At 48.9% G+C, this 21156-nt stretch overlaps 2 protein-coding genes across 7 annotated transcripts; one reads left to right on the forward strand and one right to left on the reverse strand.

Annotated features, from left to right (window-relative positions):
* On the reverse strand, positions 1-4936 carry BCL2L2 (BCL2 like 2). Of its 2 annotated transcripts, none has more exons than XM_006749785.2 (4): positions 4815-4936; positions 4433-4520; positions 3520-3959; positions 1-2936 (listed from the first exon to the last, which is right to left on the reverse strand). In XM_006749785.2, the coding sequence occupies exons 3-4, from the start codon at positions 3949-3951 to the stop codon at positions 2787-2789; spliced, it is 582 nt and encodes a 193-aa protein (XP_006749848.1). In that variant the 5' UTR covers positions 3952-3959; positions 4433-4520; positions 4815-4936; the 3' UTR covers positions 1-2786. The 2 variants fall into 2 exon arrangements, with proteins under 2 accessions (XP_006749848.1, XP_006749849.1); XM_006749786.3 differs by having other exon boundaries at positions 4794-4920.
* A 51-nt stretch (positions 4937-4987) lies between these two features.
* PPP1R3E (protein phosphatase 1 regulatory subunit 3E) lies at positions 4988-20463 on the forward strand. 5 transcript variants are annotated; one of them, XM_081830740.1, is made up of 6 exons: positions 4989-5408; positions 8478-9922; positions 10176-10715; positions 12341-12480; positions 12776-19187; positions 19962-20463. In XM_081830740.1, the coding sequence occupies exons 2-3, from the start codon at positions 9512-9514 to the stop codon at positions 10596-10598; spliced, it is 834 nt and encodes a 277-aa protein (XP_081686866.1). In that variant the 5' UTR covers positions 4989-5408; positions 8478-9511; the 3' UTR covers positions 10599-10715; positions 12341-12480; positions 12776-19187; positions 19962-20463. The 5 variants fall into 5 exon arrangements, with proteins under 5 accessions (XP_081686864.1, XP_081686866.1, XP_081686865.1 ...); XM_081830739.1 differs by having other exon boundaries at positions 4989-5162; positions 5330-5408; positions 12341-19187; XM_081830738.1 differs by having other exon boundaries at positions 4988-5408; positions 10176-10629; positions 12341-19187.
* Positions 20464-21156: the final 693 nt, after the last annotated feature.

Below are 21156 nucleotides of genomic sequence, written 5' to 3' on the forward strand. Positions count from 1 at the left end.
TTCTCATTAAACTTCCGGGCTTTATTTATTTTTTTTAATATGACCATTACATATTACACAAAAATAAAAGTCAAATGAACTTGGTATTTATAAATTATTAAATAAAAATACAGGAATATATATTTATATTTATAGAGCTTTTTCTTTTCTTCTAAACTAACCAAATCTGTTCTCCCGCCATTTTATGATTTAAAAAAGTAAAATAGTATATACCCTAGAATAAGTGGGGAGTGGGATTAATAATTGCAGGACCTAGTTGCCCTACTTCTGCTCCTTCCTTGGCCTAAGCAAAGTCCCTATTTGTCCCTTTGGGCTCTGGAAAGCGAGAAACGCCCTCTCCACATATTTAATCTCTGAAAAATGGCAATTAGATTTATTTCCCTTATTTTTTAAAAAAATGAAATAGATTTAAAAATTGGGAGCCATACTCAGCCTTCCTGGCCAAGAGCTAATCCCAAGGAACTATATGGCTCTAGAAGAGTCTCTAGTTTTCCCTGACAGAAGAGTCTCTGGGGTTTCCATTGCCCCTCAAGCTAAAAAGGACAGGACAGATCAAAACTGCCCACTATGGTCCCAAGCAAGCTATGCTTCTGGGAATCCAAGCCCTTTCCCCTTTCAGAAAACAACCTCTCCTTCCACCCAGGTGTGAAGGCCTCAGAGCAGAGCATTTCAGTTACCTGACCATGGTCCCTGCTGCTCCGGTTTGCTAAAGGCCCCCAGGAGAGCTAACAGGGATAGGCGTCCTGTGGTAGAAGGGGGGGGTGAAGAGTCTGCCCCAAACCTGGGGGAGCGCGGGCTCCAATTTGGAGCTGATGGTCTAGTCAGTGGTTTTTCCAACATTTGTTTTTTTCTTTTCAGCAGCAAACCCCTTAATGCAAATAAAATCTTACCCTGAACCCCGATATGTAAGACAGCTACAAGGGGAGCTATTCTGTTTAAGGATGTGTAGCCCAGCCTGCTTAGCACCCCCTCTTCACCTCCCCAAGGACTCCTGAGGCAAGCCCTAGGAAACTTCAGGGCTCTGCCAAGCAGTCTGAAAACCACTGGTCTAGTTTGTCCTGAGCGAGTCAGAGACCCCCACCCCCAACTTCTTGCCACAGACCAGCTCTGAGTTTCTGGTATCAGCATACTCACAACAGACCAAGTGGCACATGCAGTCTACCACCTCCCCTATAAATACCATTAAAAAGTGCAGCCCTCTCTCAAAAGCAAAAGTCTGGGCTAAACACCTGAGGCCAATTTTGGTCCCACATTCTTGTGAGTACAACTATGTTGCCACATTCTGGGACCAAATGAAAATCTCCAAGAAGAGTCAACCATGGTCTAGCTAAGCTGATCAGTGCTCAGGATCAAGGGCAGGGTTCTAGAGCACTGTGTCTGAAGTCAGCATTGGAGAGCAGCAACTTGAGCACCTTGGGAAGTGCAGCAGTGAGGTCTGGCTCAGGACATGCATCTGGAGTGAAATCATTTCTCTCTCAAAAGAAAAAGCTATAATCTGAATCTGTTCTAGAGGACTGTGAGCTCTAAAGTTAATGTCCTCAGACTCTGAGGTACAGACAAGTAACACCCATGCAAACAGCGTGGCTTCAAAGAAAATATAAATGCTTCTAGGTCATGGTAGGTACTCTAGAACCCATACACCTGGCCCTCGATAAAGCAGCACCAAAGCCCACTACATGGAATAGGCCAGTCACGGAGTACAGGTCACCCTCACACCCATGGGGTTCGGAGCTGGAATGTTCCTCTCAAGGCATCAGCAGTCTCACTGAGACACAGTGCAGGACCCAGACTGTACTCTAGATCAACATTTACCTCCACACACTCCAAAGGAAAATCAGAGTCCCAATTTAGAGTTTAAGTTTGGGTACAGAAGGTCCCAGAGACAGGGAACACTTTAGGCACCAGTGTGCCCCAGTGGGAGAGGAGGGTGGCACGTAGGCCCAGCCCCTCCCCACCACCCGCCCGCTGCAGCCTCCGCAGCCCTGTTTTTGTTCAGAGCCCAGGAGGCAGCAGCAAGTATGATGCACAAGGAATGGGGATGGTGAAGCAACAAGGCCAGCTACAGAACTTCTCTTCTCTCCAAAGCCCTGCTAATGACTTTCTGCCCAAAGTGCCCAAAGCCCTCTTCTGGATACAGTGTTTCTCCCACAGCCTTGAGGCATCAGGACAAGGAGAGGGGGGAGGAGAGGGTTGGGAGGAGGGGCAGAGAACTGGCCCTTGTTCTTGCCAGTCCAACAGGGAAGTTTTCTCCTTGAATACGGCCACCAGCAGGTTAGACAAGCAGCCCAGCATGCACACGAGCATGCGTGCACATGCACACGCGTGTCCAAGCAGCCCACCATCACAGCCACCTCTCCCTATCACCCGAGAACCTCAAGCTTCCATTTCAAAGGGTTGTGCCTTCTATGTTTTCCCCAAATCTCACTCATCCAAAGGAGACACAACCCCTTATGCAAGTCAACCTCCCTCAGGGCTATAAATTAAGCTCTAGGTATAGTTTTGTGTGCCTACACCTATAGACATGACCTCTCCCACCTCCTCCCAACCCTGGAATGACTTCATCTCCTGGCCCCCAAATACTTTCCAAATACATTCCCTAATGTCTCCAGCTCATCCTTCCAACTGCCTGCCTGGCACACACAGCTCCTTCACACAGTACCCTGCCCCTTCCCATCCCCGTTCCATGCCCATCCATTCACCCCACTTCTTCCAAGGGCATTTCTCTTGTTCTGTTCCTGCTCTCCTGTCCCCCAGCCACACTTAGCCCCACCTGGCCCTGGATTTTCTCACTTGCTAGCAAAAAAGGCCCCTACAGTTACCAGGGCCCCCAGTGCCACGGCCCCTGTCAGCACTGTCCTCACTGAGGCCCAGTTCCCCTCCCGCAGACGCCGCGCCTCCTCCAGGGCCCCGTCCCCGTATAGAGCTGTGAACTCCGCCTGTGGGAGAGAAGGGAAGTAGGAGAGAAAGAAGGAGAAAGGGATATCAGGAGAGGAAAGAGTGGAGGAAAGAGGAGAGGAAGAGTTCCAGTTCCATCCACTGCAAGCACTACCCCATACCCAGCTCCTCTCCAGCCAAAGCTCTACTGGCTGCAAGCCCCCATCATCCCCCATGAGCGCCTGGCTCATTTGCCCTCTCTGCCTCAAGTGAATCCCAGCCTCTCCCTGGCCAAAATTTTTGCTCAGAACTGGCATCCTTTGCCAAGGCTTTCCTGACCACCACCCATCGCTGACACCCCCCGCCCATGTCACCTACTCTGGTGTAAAAAGTTCCCGACAGCTGGATGCCATTTCCCTGCAGGCACTGTGTATTCTGTCCTCTGCTTTGGACCATGAGCCCATCCAGTGATGACTGCATGGCAGCCCTGGAGTGCAGAGTCCAGCATGACACCCAGAGTGAGGGCATCTGATTCCACCCAAATAGGGAGACTCAGCCCCCAGCCTCCAGCCAGAGCCCCCATCTTCCCTCTGGAGACGAGCTTTGCAGAGGGGTGTGCAGAGCAGCAATTGAGAAGCTCCTTACCCAGCCCCCACTGCTGTGGATCCAGTCGGCCAGCCGTGTCTCCAGGTAGGCCACCATCCACTCTTGCACTTGTCCCACAAGTGGCTCCATCTCTTTGTTGACACTCTCAGCACACAGTGCGGCTCCAAAGACAAAGAAGGCCACAAGGCGGCCCCAGTTGGGGCCCCCCTGGAAGAGTTCATCAGAGACCTGGGTGAAGCGTTGCTGGGCTGAGCCTGGGGTCACATGCAGCTGGGCTGCCAAATCAGAGAAGGTGCGCCGGAAGCGGGTCTCAAACTCATCTCCAGCTGCCCGCATGGCTTGGTGCAGTGGGTCAGCTGCTGGGCCCTCCCCAGGGCCAGCTCCACAAACATAACCCTTCTGCCTCAGCTTATAGCCTACAAAGTCTGCCACTAGAGCCCGTGTGTCTGGGGCTGAGGCTGGGGTCGCCATCCGGGCGGCTGTAAGAGTCAAGGATGAAAGACTGGCATGAATATATGGTCAGAGAGCCAGAAGGGGTACTTCAGGCTTGGCCAACCCAGTGAGACAGGGAGAGAGGTGGGAGGAAATGCTCAGAGACCACTGGGCAGGGAGGGGCAAGAACACGGGAATTAAGTCAAGGTGAGAGGCCCAGGGCATGAGGGGCTGGCCATTAAATTCGTAATATGCCACACTAAATGCATAACAAGTAAATTTTATTTTTAAAATACTTTAGATTCTTTCCATAATAGAATACTAGCTCTTTAACACCCCCTACAACCCCCCTTTCCACTGTACACATCTTTTTGGCTAAAGGAAGGGGCTTAGTACCTCCCCAGAGGGAAGATGTAAAGATGCTGGCAGAGGCACAAGATGGGGGGAGGAGAGAGGGGCTGAAGGGAAAGGTGGGAGAAGCAAAGGGCTGCCCAGAACAGAGAAGGAAGGGGACACTCACCCAGCCTGGATGGCAGCTCTTAGGACCCAGCGCTGGTGGCAAGGAGCCCCCAGCTGGGGCCTTTCATCCTCCTGGCCAGCGTGGAGCCCTGGGAAGGGGAGGGGGAGAGCAGAGCTAGGCGGGGAAGGCCAGGGATCAGGGTCTGGACTGAGAAGGCTGGGGTTGCAGCTCCCCGGACCGGCCCCTGCCCCCAACTACCAGCTGTGTGGCCGAATCCATGTTTAATGACTGTCCTCCCGGGAAACCCAGGGCCAAGGGCTTCCTGCCGACACCATCTCTACTCCCGGCTCCCCGCTAGTGCAGTCCAAGAGCCCAACTCCTCCTTCACCCCCACCCTCAGCAAGTCTCCAACCCCGCCTGCCTGCCAGGTTAGGGATCTCACGGGTCAGGCCGCTGCCAGGATCCGGGCCGTTTCCTGGTGCAGGAGCTGGGAGGGAGGGAGAGAGGGAGGAAGGGAAGGAAGGAAGGAGGGAGGAGAAAGGGGGGGGCGGGAGGGAGGGCCTGGCGCCGGGTGATGATGGGGCCCAGAGATGCGTCCAGAGAGAGGGGCGGGGCTGGGAAGCAAGCTTGGGAAGGGCCACAACTCCGGAAGAGAGAGGGCTGCTGGAAGCCAAGAAGAGCGGGCCGGAGAGAACACAGAGGGCCAGGCTGGGCTCCTGAGCCTGAAGGCTGCCCAGAGAAGCCGGCTAGGCCTCAGGAAACCTCGGAGCAAATTCACCATTTCCAGAAGGTCTCTGATGTTCCTTGCACTTGTTGAATTTTTCCAGCCCTGGAGTGGATGCCTGCATTAGAGAAGCAGTTCCCATTGCAGTGGGAACTGCCTGCCAGGTGCCTCGCCCCGTGGGACTGGCAGACACGACACAGACACTGAACATTTTACTCCCTCTTTTTCTCCAGGACCTTTAACCCAATAGTCTCTTTGTGGGCTGGGGCTTTAGCCGGGCATCAAGACTTGGATCGCAAGTAATTTCTGCAGGTAACTTTTCTTTACCTTCTTTCATTTTTTTGGTAATCACATTGGTTTCCTTTTTAATTCTTTTCACTCAACACATGAACTTATTCTCCTTATGACAAGTTCAAACAATATAGAGATCTAAGGGGAAAAAAATACAAGTCCTCAATCTCCCTCCTCCCACTCCTTGCCCAATTCCACCTCCCTTTCTGGAGGTTGCCAATGTCAAGGTCGATGTTTACCCTTTCAGATTTTTTATATACGTGTGTGTGTGTGTATGTGTACAGACACATACATATATGTATGCCTATTATTTATGCACGGCAGTATATTTACACAGGGCAGTTCACAGGATGTGAAGCAATGCGACCACAGGTGATCCTCAGGAGGGCTCTCTCAGGCATTCTGACTGGGCCTCACTGGCTCTTGCCCTGACACTTCCTTTGGCTCTATTCGGAGGGACCTCCAGCCAAAGGATAGAAAGAGGCAACCCAATTTTCCTTTCCTTTTTTTTTTTTTTAAGATTTTATTTATTTCTTTAACAAAAAGAGACACAGCGAGAGAGGGAACACAAGCAAGGGGAATGGGAGAGGGAGAAGCAGGCTTCCCGCGGAGCAGGGAGCCTGACGCGGGGCTCGATCCCAGGACTCTGGGATCATGACCCCAGCTGAAGGCAGACGCTCAATGACTGAGCCACCCAGGCGCTCCCCAATTTTCCTTTCCTGCTGGTTCCCTTTGCTTCCACATCCAGTCCAAGCCTTGATATTCCTAACTGCCCCTACAGTCTCTGGAGAAGAAAGGTCGTTTCTGTAACAGTAATAGTAACAACTAATACATTTTAAGGACTTATTGGGCACTAGGTGCTTTCTTTATATGCATGATATTTATCCTCACACCAATCCCTATGCTGCTTTATTCTCATTCTATAGAGGAAGAGAGTGAGGCTTGGAGAGGTTACTTACCCGAAGCCATACTTAGAAACTGGTACTCAATTTTGTCTGACTGTAAAGTTTGTCTTAACTTTAAGTGCATTGTTATAAGTTCATCTCTCTGCTTCAGGTAATCTATGTTATCACACCACTGACAAGTCCAAACTCAGTTATCCCCTCCATTCTGAATGCACAGCAGATTCCACATATTTATGACTGTATCCTTTCAACCATCCTCCTTACTTCTTTGCTCTTGGGATGATCATTACAGCTGCCACCAGCAAGGCTGCCTTCTTCTTCAGAGAATAACCTAGTCCAATCCTTCATTTGCAATCCTGATTTCTTCTAAGACACTTACTTGAAATAACAACACTTTTAAGTCTCAGAATCCAAATATATTTCTGTCTGCCCTCCCATTTATTTATAAACCCTGGGAGAGCAGGAACAGAATTTTATTCACTGTTATGTCCTTCAGGCCTAATAGACCCTCAGTAAATGTTGATTGAACAAATCATTCAACTCCCCTGGCCAGTTATTGAGCAGGCCCACTCCAATGTTTGAAGGTAACTATAGTGGCTATTTAAGAAACAAAGACTGAACTATAAAGAGAGAAAAGAAAAAGAAAAGAAACAAACATTGATTTGGAATAAAGGTTCAATGTCAGTCTGAGCAGCCAGAATAGAGCTGCTAGACCAACACAAATTATACCTGGTCCAAAGCTGTGTACCTCAAGGATCTTCTCAGACCAACACCATGGAGCCAAGGAATGGCAGTTCAAACTATAGACAAAGCACACTTGTTTTTATCAGAAAACCTCAGGCCATATAGGCCCACTTTGAACCTTATCTATTACTTCAATTATATATATATAAATATTTATTTCAATTGAAATATATATATATTAAAGATTTTATTTATTTGAGAGAGAGATAGAGAGCACGAGCTGGGGAGGGACAGAGGGAGAAGAAGACTCCTTGCTGAGCAGGGAGTCTGATGTGGGGCTGGATCCCAGGACCCTGGGACCATGACCTGAGCCAAAGGCAGATGCTTAACCAACTGAGCCACCCAGACGCCCCTCAATGATATATTTTACAAGAGCAAGGAAGATAGTTTTAAAATGCTTGACTGTAACACAAATTAGTAACATTATTTTACACCCTAAAATAGGAAAAGAGTATGTCCATGGATTATATATACATGTATAAAATCAGAAAACTCAGTATCACTTTAAAAATGATTCCTAGGGGCGCTGGGTGGCTCAGTTGTTAAGCGTCTGCCTTCGGCTCCGGTCATGATCTCAGGGTCCTGGGATCGAGCCCCACATCGGGTTCCCTGCTCGGCGGGAGGCCTGCTTCTCCCTCTCCCACTTCCCCTGCTTGTGTTCCCTCTCTCGCTGTGTCTCTCTCTGTCAGATAAATAAATAAAATCTTTAAAAAATAAAAATGATTCCTGGCTAAATAGCATTGCTAAGGTTAATTCGGAGTTAAAATGCAAACAAGAATGACTTGTATAATAAGATAGTATGTGTCTCACTGTTTATTTCCAACTTAGTCCAACTTGTGATTTTACAGTTAAACTATTGTGCTGTTTTAAATTTAGAGATTCCAGGGGTACCTGGGTGGCTCAGTCGTTAAGCGTCTGCCTTCGGCTCAGGTCATGATCCCAGGGTTCTGGGATCGAGCCCCACATCGGGCTCCCTGCTCAGCGGGAAGCCTGCTTCTCCCTCTCCCACTCCCCCTGCTTGTCTTCCTTCTCTCGCTTTGTCTCTCTCTGTCAAATAAATAAATAAAATCTTTAAAAAAAAAAGATTCCTCATTACAATACTCTGAAGATGTTAACTATTACTACTAAACGTTTTAATCTTACATAACCAAGTGGGTAAGAGTGGGCTCTAGCGCTGGACTGCTGATGTTCTAATCCCAGCTCCTCAATCATTGCCTCTGTGACCCTGGGCAAGACTCCTAGCCCCTCTCAAATTTCTCATCTGTAAAATAGGCATACTAGTACTTCCTACTCTTTTGATGGCTATTTATAGGAGTTAATATTTGTACTATTCTTACAAGTGTACCTAGTACATTGTAAGTGTTATACAAAATCAGTAGGGGATTTAGGAAGAAAAAAAAAACTACACAAAATACTTCACTTTTTTTCCCCCCTAATGTAGAACAAAATGAAGGAGAAAAAAGCCAGCTCTGTGCCCATGTTGGAAGTTCCCAGTGGAACTAGAACTCCACAGTCCCAGCTCCAAGAGAGTCATGTGTTCATTCATTCAATAATTTGAGAGCCTACTATGTGCTGAAACTGTGAATCAGACACAGCCTCTGCCCTCAAAGGACTTGCAGTGGAGTTAGAGATCAGAACTCTAATCTACTTTTTCACAGATGAGAAGACTGAGGTCCAGAGAAGTTATGCCATGCTTAAGGCCACACTGCAAAATACTACCAGAAGTGAGACCAGAGCTGTCTTCCCACAACTCAGTTCAGATTTGGCTAAGACCAAGTGCAGAACTCTTTCCCAATGGACCACCCACCCTTTTGAGGGCCACATCTCAGCTTCTATTTGAGACACTACCTAGTTTTCATGACCTTTCCTTCTGTGCACCCTCTGCAACCCCCCTCCAAAACCTGGAGCCTAGGGTTTGGAAAAGAAAATGGTGAGCCCTGAAGAGAAACTCAGGCTGGGCATTTTGAACCATCCTCTGAAAGAAAAGGAAATGTGACTTTATCCTCCCTTAAGCATTAACTCTTCCTATGACCGAGAGGTTGAAGCCGTTAAAAACAAAACAAAACAAAAAGCCTGAGTGGTCTCACTCAGTACCGGAAGGTGGATCCCCGCCCCGTGGTACTCTGCTAAGACAAATGGGGAGCCACCTGTCAGAGGACTGTGGGCGGGGGCCCGGCCGAGAGGGCCCCGGGACCGGAGGGTGAGCGCCGCTGAGCGCACGCTCAGAGCAGACAGCTTGCAGGAGGCAGGAGATGATGGTCTAAAACCCTGAGAGCTGACGGTCAGAGCGGAGGGGGGGGGAAGGTAGTCACGGAGGGGAGACAGCTACAGGAGGTGGAGAATCCTGGAGGTGACAGCAAGGAGAGTACGCAACGGCGAGGGGCGGCTTCTGCGCCGACGCCGGGCGGTCGGGCGAGAGGAAAGCAGGGCAACGCTGCGCCGCTGCGGGCGGGCCCCGCCCGGGCGGGGGATGCCATGTCTCGAGAGCGGCCCCCCCGCACCGACATTCCCCGCAACCTGAGCTTCATAGCCGCACTAACAGAGCGTGCCTACTACCGCAGCCAGCGGCCCAGCCTCGAGGAAGAGCCGGAGGTGGAGCCAGGCGAGGGCGGGACGCGCCTTGGGGCCCGATCCCGCGCTCACGCTCCGAGTCGGGGTCGCCGGGCCCTTTCTGCGCCCGCCGGAGGCGGCGGGGTCCGGGCGCCCCGCAGCCCCGACACCCGCAAGAGAGTGCGTTTCGCCGACGCCCTTGGGCTGGAGCTGGCCGCGGTGCGCCGCTTCCGCCCGGGAGAGCTGCCCCGGGTGCCCCGCCACGTGCAAGTCCAGCTGCAGAGGGACGCCCTCCGCCACTTCGCGCCGTGCCAGCCTCGCGCCCGCGGCCTCCAGGTAGGCAGGCGGCAGCGGCACGCCCCTTTCCCGGGACCTCCCCGACCCGGCCGCCGTGGGCGTGTGGGAGAGGATTTATCAAGCAACACCTATCTCCATCCCCAAACCTAGACTTATTCTTGCTCATTCCTTTTGGGGCCACTCTCTCAGCTGGGCTCCACTCCGACTGCCCCCCGCCGGGGTTGGCCTCGGCTTGGTCCAGTGCCTCTCCCTGACCCCGCCCCCGTCTCTCCTCTCCTCCCCCTTCCCCCAGGAGGCGCGCGCCGCCCTGGAGCCGGCCAACGAGCCTGGCTTCGCCACCCGCTTGCAGGCGCAGCGCATCTGCCTGGAACGCGCCGAGGCGGGCCCGTTGGGCGTGGCCGGGAGCGCGCGCGTGCTGGACCTGGCCTACGAGAAGCGCGTGAGCGTGCGCTGGAGCGCCGACGGCTGGCGGAGCCAACGCGAGGCACCCGCCTCCTACGCCGGCCCGGCCCCGCCCCCGCCGCGCGCAGACCGCTTCGCCTTCCGCCTTCCGGCGCCACCCATTGGGGGCGCCTTGCTTTTCGCCTTGCGCTACCGCGTGACCGGCCACGAGTTCTGGGACAACAACGGCGGCCGTGACTATGCTCTACGCGGGCCCGAGCACCCCGGGAGTGGCGGGGCCCCGGAGCCCCAAGGCTGGATCCACTTTATCTGAGACGCCTGGGCCGACGGCGGGAAAACCAAAGGCACCCAGGGGCTGGGGGAGCCCGAAGATTTGGCGGGGAGGAATGAGAGAAACCGAGATTGGCTGGGAGCTGTCCAAGAGAGTCAAGTGGGGGAGGGCGAGGAGAATGGGAAAAATCAAAGGGGTGTGGGGAGTGGGCGGAATGAACGAAGGTCGGGGAGATCCGGGTGGAAAAACAGTAGTTGGATGTGAGTGATAGGAACCCAAGGCATAGAAGAAAGGAAACCAGAAAGGGCGCTGGAAGGATTAGAAAAAAGCAAAAGACGGGTTTGATGGTGATGTCCTGTACCGTGAGCTAGTACTGCGAGAAAGTTAGTGGGTTCGTCAGACCTAGGCATTTGAAGGTTAGGGTACCTCTTTGAGATAGAGGAGGTATTTTGTTGAAGTAGGAGCCCACCCTACTGAGTAATTTGTATTGCCAGCTCATTCCCTTTTCTTACCCGCCGTTGCCTCCTCAGGTCCCCCAGTCCTGCCCATCCTAGCTTTATACTCAGCCATAATTGCCTTGCTTAAGTCCCAGGAACTTGGCTGTTCCTCCCCAGACCCTGGCATTATGACAGGATTCTCTTGTCATTCCCGACGATCCCTGGCTTCATTTTCCCCTGACTGGCTGGGGAGTGATGGCAGACTGCCATCAGAGCTCCTCCCTCCTCCTCCAGGCAGCCCTGGGGATTAAAATGAAGGCAAAAGCAACTCCAGGCCTGTCCTTGTAGCCAAATAATGTGCCTGAGGAGTTGGTACACTCAGGGGCTTCCAGAAAAATGCCAGCCTTACCTTTCTGGGGTGCCTTTTAATGACCTCTAAGCACTTTATGCACTGTGTTTGTCAGGAACAGTGAATCACAAAAATCACTATCATGATTCTGCCTCAGAAGGAAAGAGTCACTGACTAGCTGTATTACTTTGGGTAAAGTTACTTCACCTCTCTGGGCCCCAGTCTTCTCCTTGGGAAATTAGATTTTGACTAGGTGATCTGTCACAGGCTCTTCTTACTTTAACATTTTATGATCCATGAGTGGCAGAGTGTAGATTAGAAGCCACATTCTCCAACATACAGTTGGGAGTGCTACAGTTCAGAACATACAGCACTCCCAGCATTTGGTTGGGGCTGAGGATGGGTCCTCCAGTTTTTGATACAGATATTCCAGAGCCCAGGAAGCATCCCATAACCAGCTTGCAGCCTGATGGTATTCCAGGGCCTTTTTCAAACTGCAGCTCATCCTCTGCCCAGTGCTTTTTGCCCTTGCCTGCACAGACTTCCAGACTTTGAGACAATTTTGGGCAGGTGCATCTCTGTTGGGGAAAATGATGTTTGGGAGCCCCAGAGATGAAACAACGTTGAGGCTCTTTTGAGGATAAAGGATTACGGATATAAGAAATGGAAAACATTTCAAATCAAGAATCAAAGCCACTTCGTAATTAAATGGCACCAGAAGATGGCAGTCTGTTCCATACCCTGAGCAAGTGAAATGGGAAAGCTGGACTCTTCTACCCATTCACAATCATGCCTTAGGTCTCCCTAGTTAACCTCTGCTGGTAGTTTTTCCTTTCCTCTTACCCTATTCCTAAGCTCTTTGCTTTTTTCTTTCCTTGTCCCTCTCTCTCATCACTTTCATTTTTCTTTTAGCATATAGGGTATTTACCTTCGTTTTCTCTTTTCCATTTGCCTCCATCTTCATCCTTGTTGATTTCTGCTATTCCTTCTCCCTCCAGAAGGGGTGGAGAACCTACTTCCTTTTCTCCAAGACCATGGTTGATCCACCTTCCTCCCTCAGGCTCCTCCTTGACAGTCTTCTAGAAGGGAGAAGAGGGAAAAGAAGCAGTTCCTGATGCAGATGAACAGCTGCTCCCAGGTAACCAGCTCCCCACACCCTTTTCTACCTGTTACTAGTTTCTCAAAAATGTCTGAATCCTCCTCTTCCTTATTACTGAGTCAGAGAGTGCATGCACATGTGCCCATACATGCATTCAGAACAGAGTATGGAGTGCGTTACCAGGCCCCTCCTGTCCAAAGCCTTAGTCCTTTAAAGGAAGATGGCCGAAAAGAGAGGAACCCCGAGTCACTCCTCAAAGAAATGCCGGTTTAAACATCATCCTTACGTGATGAAGAAAACAAAGAATTTCATGTATCTTGTGGATCACCTTCAGGTCAAAGTTCCAGCAGAGTGAAGAAAGAACCTCCTGGAAGCCACCAAGCAATGCGCTTTTTAGTCATCAATGAAGAGCCCAAGGGAGGATGATGGAGAGGGAGCCTGGGTCGAGGCTCAGTATATACTAATCTCTTGCCTAATGTGTATGCACTATTGTCATGTTGTATTAACAGTCATAATAGCTCACATTTACTTATCCACTCAAATCTGGTGTCTTGCATGCATTACAATCCTCAGAACAACCCAATCAGTTGAGAAATACTATCCCTGTTTTAGAGATGAGGAAACAGCTCAGAAAAGCATAGTAATTTGTTCAAGATCACATCACTGGTAAATGGCATTGCTAGGATTGTGAACTCAGGCTCTCCAGAGCTTCTGTATATAACCATGTTACTATATTTTTTTCATTTAAAAACAAAACTGAAAACTTTACCATATATAATCTCTTATTAGGAGAAGACCACAGTTTCTAACTGCTCCGCCTTCCCATCCTCGCAGATTACTGAACTGGCTTAGAGAAGGCAAAGTGCTGTGGGTCCCACACTCCCATGCAGGAGCTTGCTGCTCTCTCCTGTACCAGTGTCCCAGCTCTGCAGAAGTAGCAAGGGACCACACTGCCTGCCTGCTAGAGAACTTGGGAACCCATTTGAACTCCAGCTTTTCCTTACATTGGGATTCTCTCCTGGCCCTAACCAACATTCTACACCTGTTGGTGTGACACCCCTTTCCACTCCCCTGACTGGTCTTGAACTGACCAGTCCTTAAAGTCTCCACTAAAAGGTATCCCTGACTAGGACAACTGTTGAATGATCTGTGCTTGGGCCCTCTCTGCAAGCCCTGGTATTACTGAGTGGATAAATGTAAACTGGTTGGAGACAGGGAACCAAGGATAATCCATTTTTCCCTGAGCTTTCTCTGTAAGAAGTACTATGGCTCACCCACCCCCCACCTCCCATTCTCAGCTTTATAGAACCAACACCTGAATCTTCTAGTTCTTCCCATATAGAGCTGCCCCAGGGCCTGGGGGTAAGCTGATCTAATCTGATATGGGGAACACTAGAAGTTTGGTGGAATTTTTAGAGATGTGTTAGGTGTTAGGCATTGGGATGGGTCCTTTCCCCCTGAAGGCTGATGACTATATGAACAGGAGCAATTTAGTGTATAACAGGTCAGCTGTGGACTAGGCAGCACTAGAAGAGAAAACATTGCCTTGATCAGGGGCTTGGGTCCTTGAAGCCACACAGCTGGAACACTTTTGCCCGGTCTTCTTACACTTACCTGTCTGACAGCCTTCCTCTCGTACCTTAGTTTCTCTTTATGCATGTAGCTCATTTCTCTTCACAATAAGCCCTAACTCCTAAACTTTCCAATCGAACTCCCACATTCCCTTGCTTTTAACACCTGCATTTCTCTGGAGCTCCTCTGGATCCTTGCAATCTGCAAGGTCATAGAATCAGAGACCTGGAAAAGCTTGTCTTTAGAGATCACTGGGTCCATTCTCCAGTACAAATGAGGACACAGGTCCAGAGATGAGGAGACTTCAGCAGGGTCAGAGAATTTGTTAGTACAGCTCGAGATGGGGCTTAACCCCAGCCCTCCTGACCATATCCCACTCCCAGGCTACAAAACGGGCCTCTACAGTCAGACCCGCAATTTTTCATGGCAAGCAATAATATCATAAATGTTTCATTTTCTGTTGCTAGTTTCTATTCCCTTCCTTATCCAGGCATAGAAAGAAACAAAAGGCACTTGTAGTTTTCTCTGTGTTCCCAGCCTTGGTACTTCTTTGGGTGATATTGCTAAGGAACAGTGAAGTTGCTAAAAAAACTGAATAATCCACCTATTGACTAGTTAACCTGGAGAGGAATTGAAAGTTTGCTATGTGAATCCCCCCAAACCACTGTTCTCATCAGGCCCTCCCAGAGCGTCCTCACCCTCTTCACAGTGCAGCCCTGTTCACTGGGCCCCAAACCCACTAGAATTGTGCCTCACTTCAGCTTCCTCATGCAGCTGCCCTCCCTTCTGGATAAAAGACCTCATATTTGAAATAAAGTCGAAATATGAAAGTATATAATAAAATACTGAGAAATATTATTTGTTTGGGGTGAAGGGTGGCAAGAGACCCAGAAGTGAGATTCTTCTCTCCCATCCCCCATATCTTGGTTATCTCATAAAAGTTCTGTCTGCTGGTGTCCTATTGCTATGCAAAAGTTGGGTGGGCAAAAGATATGGAGGAGTTGGGCAGCCCTGGTATAAGACACCCCAATAGAATCCCACCACCATATTGGGTAGTGGTAGGAAAGTTATCAGGGCCCAGTTTTAGTCCCCTGGCACCCAGCACCAATTCCTGGTGCAGTTAAAGGGTATGGCTTGGGTAAAAGCGCCGAGTTTCCCCCCCGGTTGAGGGGGCTCTTCTTCCTTAAGGGGGCCATCTAAGTTACATTCTGCTCCTTAAACACTGAAGGAAAGAACAAAGCCCTTTTCTCTATCAAGGGCAACCCTAAAGCAAAGCTTAGGAAATATGATGAAGAGGAAAAGCAAAGACTTCTGTCTAATCCAGAATGGAGCAAAAGGTATTAAAGTGAGGCATCCTTGAGAAAGATCAAGTTCTAACATAATATTGACTCCTACATCACCTGAACAATGAGAGAATCCAGTTACCCACAAAATAATGAGAACGTTTCTAATAGGGAAGCCCTAGCCTGAGAATAATCAGATGCCTCCTCATTACATCATAATGACCAAGTTGTGATGTCACGGCAGAGCACCCACACTTACGTTGTCAAACTAGATATGCTGAAGGGTAGAGTCAGCATGAGGAGCAGACACCCAAAGAGAGGTAAGCGGGGGCTTCCCAGGGTTTTTTTCTCTGTGGCTTATTGCCTAAGATTCCTCTGTGGCCCTAATGTCTTCCCAGGCTTTTCACACCTTAGTCTAGTGCTAGGTCTGTCTGAAATCCTTCTTCCACAAACTCCACTGCAGCTTTTGCTATTCCAAATCTTTAATAGTTGCAGTTCTGATTGGTCAGTCCTCCGCTTTTGTATTTCTTAGGAGACAGGGCACAGAATGGTGGAGCATGGTTCCTCTAAGTGAGGCAGAAACTCACCATATCCATTTGGGTTGTCCCAAGGGTAGATCCAAGTTTTGGGGCACCTGAAACACAACTGTTGGAGCCTTTTAAAAGAAAAATAAATACATTAGGCACAAAAGTGAAAATAGTTTAGAATGAGAAAAGATAACATTTTTAAGGAGGTGACAAATACTGTATCATAAAATCAAGAAAAATAACATTTTAAAAATTATCTACTTGACAAGCATTTTTTTTTTTTTTACAATTTTGTTTTTGGGTGCATGCTCCTTGATTTCTCATATTGATGATTATGTTTTCTATAAGGAGTACAGAAAAGTAATTCAGCCTTCTACATGATCACTTTTTTTTAAATTCTTAGTGATTTAGAAAATTTTCACCCTCACACTTTATAAGTGATAATGTTACATAATTTTTTTAGGATTTTTGTCAAACTTTAAAAAAACACTATCAAATTTCTTTGATATATGTGTACAATTTCAGAGCATTTCAAATTTGTAATGACGAATATTCTCTGGATTGTTGACACTAGGATTAATGTATATGTATTAGTCGGCTAGAGCTGCCAAACAAAATGCAACCCAGTGGGTGGCTTAAACCAAAATTCTCTCACAGTTGTGGAGTGTAGAAGTCTGAGATTAATGTATCTGCAGGGTTGACTTAATTCTGAGGTTCCTTTCCTTGGCTTATATAGTCATCTTCTCCCTATGTCTTCCCATGGTCTTTCCTATGTTCATGTCTGGGTCCAAATTTCCTATTATAAAATACCAGTCATATTGGATTAGGACTCATCCTGAAAACCTCATTTTAACCTAATTACCTCTTTATAGAACTTATTTCCAAATACAGTTACATTCTAAGGCATCAGGAGTTAGGACTTTATCATATGAATGTGGGGTGGGGGCGGTGGATGACACAGTTCAGCCCCTAACACTATACTGGCTATTAAACTATTTACAGAAGTAACTGCAAATCACAGTCATATACCTACTCAACCCAAACTAAATGTATCCCCAACTCCATTTCCTTAGCCAATCCCAAAATACCCATGGCCTTCCCACTGCCACCTGACAAAAGGAGAAGTGTGATGGAGGGGAAGTTAGAAAGGAAAGAGACATCAATCTTAGCCAATTGCAGTTTTTTTTTTTTAAGATTTTATTTATTTGAGAGAGAGAGAGACAGATAGTGACAGAGATAGTGAAAGAGACCACAAGCTGGGAGGAGAGGGAGAAGCAGGCTCCCGCCACGCAGAGAGCCTGACATGGGGCTCGATCCCAGAGCCCCGGGATCATGACCTGAGCCGAAGGCAGACACTTAACGACTGAGCCACCCAGGCGCCCCTGCAGTTTAAATATTTTTTTTCAAATTTTACAAAAACCCACGACCATGTTAACACATCCTGGGGCTCCTCCAGTGCTCCTCCATGCAAGGGATGACCCTGAAACTTCAGTTTCCTTAGGTATATGGTAAATGTGCCTCTGGTTGATCCTGCTAATATCTAAGCCATGCAAAGGAAAAGAGAATTTTCACCAAAGATGGGGAATTAACATCTCTACACTGAGGATGACATGATGAGTCTGCATTCTTCAGCACTAGGCCCTGGAAGAACTGGGAAGGTTTGTTGTCTTGCTAAAGGGGGGCCCTCCCTTCTCTGATATTGTCAGCCTGCATCTATTCCTCTCTTCCAATCCCAGTCCAGTCCATCTTTTAAAGCTTTAGGTGAAACCCACACAACCTCTCCCCCTGCTTGTGCGCTCTCTCAAATAAATAAATAAAATCCTAAAAAAAAAAAAAAAAAAAGGAGGCTTCAGCACACACTCCAGAAAAGGGGCAGATGAGTTTCTTCTTGCCTTGGATTTCCCCTCTCCTAAACCTATCTTCAATTCTGTTCCCTACTCCTGAGTCTCGGGAGTGAGTGTCTTAATGAGACAAGAAAGGTGGCAGAGTTGTCCATCTTTCGTATTTCCAAAAGCCGGTGATAAGTGTTGCCCAGAGTGCCTAACTGAACCCTCTATAGAGGGACAGGTACTAGGTTCCCGCAGACATTGTCTGCCTGGCTTTCCAGCCAGATAAGCATGAGTTCTTCCCAGTCAACCCAGTCTTGTAATTTGTTTGGATTATGGGAGAACAACTTCTCCACTGAAAACTGAGGACTGCTGCTGCCTAAAATGTTTCACTTTTCCTTTTATCATATACAAACTATTGGGGCATGGTAATAGTCATTCATGATTTAGGACAAAGTCTGTATACACTACCAGCCCTGGCTTAAACCCTGAGGGATCAGAAGTTTCAACTCTAAAGCTGAGAATATATATATGTATCTTTCCTTTGTTTACACCGATGATGTATTTGCTGGATGCTAGTTTGAAGATCGTAGGGCTGGCTCTTAGGTTGAAATTTTTACTGAATGTAATGGGGCTGGGAAGTGGGCAGGTACAAATGCAGGCATAATAACATAAAATAGGGCTCAGTGCTGAAGTGGAAATACATTTCTGATGTCTGACAACCATGGAAGTGCTCTAGACCTTAAATTGGAGCAAGAAAGAATCCGTAGTGGGGGTTGGTTTTGGGGGGAGTACATGGGAAGGGTGATGTATGTGGAATACAAAGTCTGAAATTGTTTTATAAGTTATTGTAGCTACATAAACTATTAAGTTACCTAAATAGGCAAAGAGACTTTCAAAGACCAGCATATGAGAACAAAAGAATCACTTCAGAAAGTGCTGTTCCCAAGTTTTAGTCTGAAGACCGAGAATCCTAAATATACAAACTTTTGGCCCAAATTCCAAATATACGAACTTTTGGCCCACAACTTCAGAGTGTGTGACTACTTTGGTGAAAAGTCCATTTTATTGCCATCCCTTTCTTGATAGCGAAAACCAAGGTCCCCAAATATGAGGCAGGTCCTCCTCACTGGGACAGAGAGGGGGTGGTCTAGGAGTCTGGTGAGTCCCAAACAGGTGCCCCTTCCGGCACTTAGTCTTTGGGAACACCTGTCCGGTGTCCCAAAGGCGCCGGGCTGCTGGGATCCTCGTCTTTCAGCCGGCAAGACATTTGATCCATCTGGAGAACAAGTTCCCGGTTGCTCTAGGCGCTCCGTTTACAGTGACGCTGCTGACGGCCCTCGGCTGGGCAGGCGCGGCTCGGCTCGGTTCTGCTCGCGTGTAAGCCTGGCAAGGGGATGCTGAAAAAACTCTTCCTTCAGGGGGAACAAATGGGGAGTAGTTGCAAGGCGTTCTTGGACAATTCAACAAACTGCTGTGAATTCCTTGGGGAAATTCCGGGAGGACCAGGGCTCAGCGTACTCCGAAGGTCCGACACGGTAAGGTCGAACGCGGGGGGGGGCGGCAGGGGGAGGTACCATTCGCAGCACCCTGGCCCCGGGGGACATCTTCCCTGCCCCAAGCAGCCAATAGCCACCCCGGCTGAGGCCCATGCAGCCAATAACCGACTTCAGCCGAGACTCACGCAGCCAATGGCCGGCCCAGTGCGTTCCGCCGGTCCCCGCCTTCCTACTTCCACCAATCGGGACTCGGGCCACCTTGGCACCGCCCCTGGATCCCGCCCCACCCATCCGCCCCGCCTCCAACTCGCTCGAACAGGGTTGGGCTAGACGGGCGCGCTCTCGGGGACGGGGGGGGCAGTCCCGGTCCCGGCCCTCCGCGCGGGTGGGCTTGGAGCAGGCCGCACCGGGCGGGAACCCCACTCCCACCCCGGAGGCCCCCTGCCCTTTCTCCCCTTTTCCCCCCGGCCCATGGTGCGAGGCTGGGAGCCGCCGCCCGGGCCGGACTGCGGTGAGTGATCCCCAGCCCCTTCGACTTCCCCTCCCAGCCCCTATACGATCTCCGACCTCCGGATCCCCATCCCCACGCGGAGGGGGGGGGGGTGTTGGAGAATTCTAGGTTCTAAGTCGCCCGGTTCTCTCTTTCTCCTCTGGACTTTTCGGTTCCCTGTTGTAACTGGGGGAGGGTGAGTGGGTGTGTAGGGAGGAGGGGAAGGCTGGGTTGGGACGCCCTCCGCGAGGGGAGGTTAGAGATTCGCCTACTCCCTGGGGCTCATCGCCCCAAGTGCAGCAACTTTTTGTTCTCTGACCCAGTTTGGAGCCTTGTAGACTGCCTGCGAAATGGAGGATAGGAGAAACGTTTCCTTCCCAGGCCTCTCCTCCTCCCCCAACGACTACCTCCTGACGACCTCAACACACGTACAGAAATCTGACCTTACTTCTGGGGAGCAGTGGTCTTTGGGAATGAAAGGTTTGGGAGAAACTGCCCCTTCTGACCCCCTACCCAGCCATACTCAGAAAACAAACCAGAAAAGTGAAAACCCGAATCCTGAGAGGTTCCTGGTTTTGCGTCCTAATCTGAGACTTCTAAACTGAAAGAAGACTCAAGCTGAGACCTGTTTGGTAATGTGGGCCCAGATCAGGAGATCTTTTATCATGTGAACCTCCTTCTCACCATACATTTGAAGCCCTTTTATATTATATGACTAGGACAGGTAGAAGGCAATGATTGAAAAAAAAACAAAAAAGCCAGTTAAACTTGGGAATTTTTTAAATGATGCATACATATCTTAAGCATTGTCATTAAAAGTATGTTCGTTGCACCAATCTTTTGGGGTAGTGTCCAGGCGTTTTCTTTGTGTAAGTCTGCTCATTAGAGTTCCCAGTTGTCTTTCTAGTATAAACTACACAAGTGAATTTCAAATCTGGCTGCACCCTGAGAACTTTTAAAAGTACTGATGCCTGGGCCCCCAGTCCAGACTAAGAATGAGGAGGAGAGTTCCTGGTTTAAGTTTCCCAGGTAATTCTAATGTGCCACTGCCTCTCGTCTATGATTTCCAGGTTTGGTGTTTTTTGGTTTTTTGGTTTTTTAATGCAGTGAGAATTTAAACACTTTTGGAGCAATCTGAATGCAGAATACTTTTGAGATTTTTAAGTCCCCTGCCCCTCCAATCTTTTACAGTTGCCTACTGCTCCCAACTCAGCTGTACACTCCTTAACATTTGACTTTGTTTTCATAGAAATAATTTTTAGTGCACTAATTTTTCATAGGTTTCTGTGATATTTAATTAATTATATAAATTAAAAAAAAAAAAAAACCAGACATAAACAGGTTGGGAATCACACACAACTGGTCCAGGCACACAGGGCAGCTGAAAGAAGCAGATGATTTTGGCCCACTAGAGAGTAGCCTACCAGCCTCTAGTACGCAGCACACTGTGGGTGTTGGTCATATAACCCAGTGGGTCAGTTAAGCCAGGCTCCTGGCCCAAATGAACACCTCTCCCTT

This window comes from Leptonychotes weddellii, chromosome 9, assembly GCF_054177405.1.
Source record: "Leptonychotes weddellii isolate Sample4059 chromosome 9, ASM5417740v2, whole genome shotgun sequence".
Taxonomy (NCBI): domain Eukaryota; kingdom Metazoa; phylum Chordata; class Mammalia; order Carnivora; family Phocidae; genus Leptonychotes; species Leptonychotes weddellii.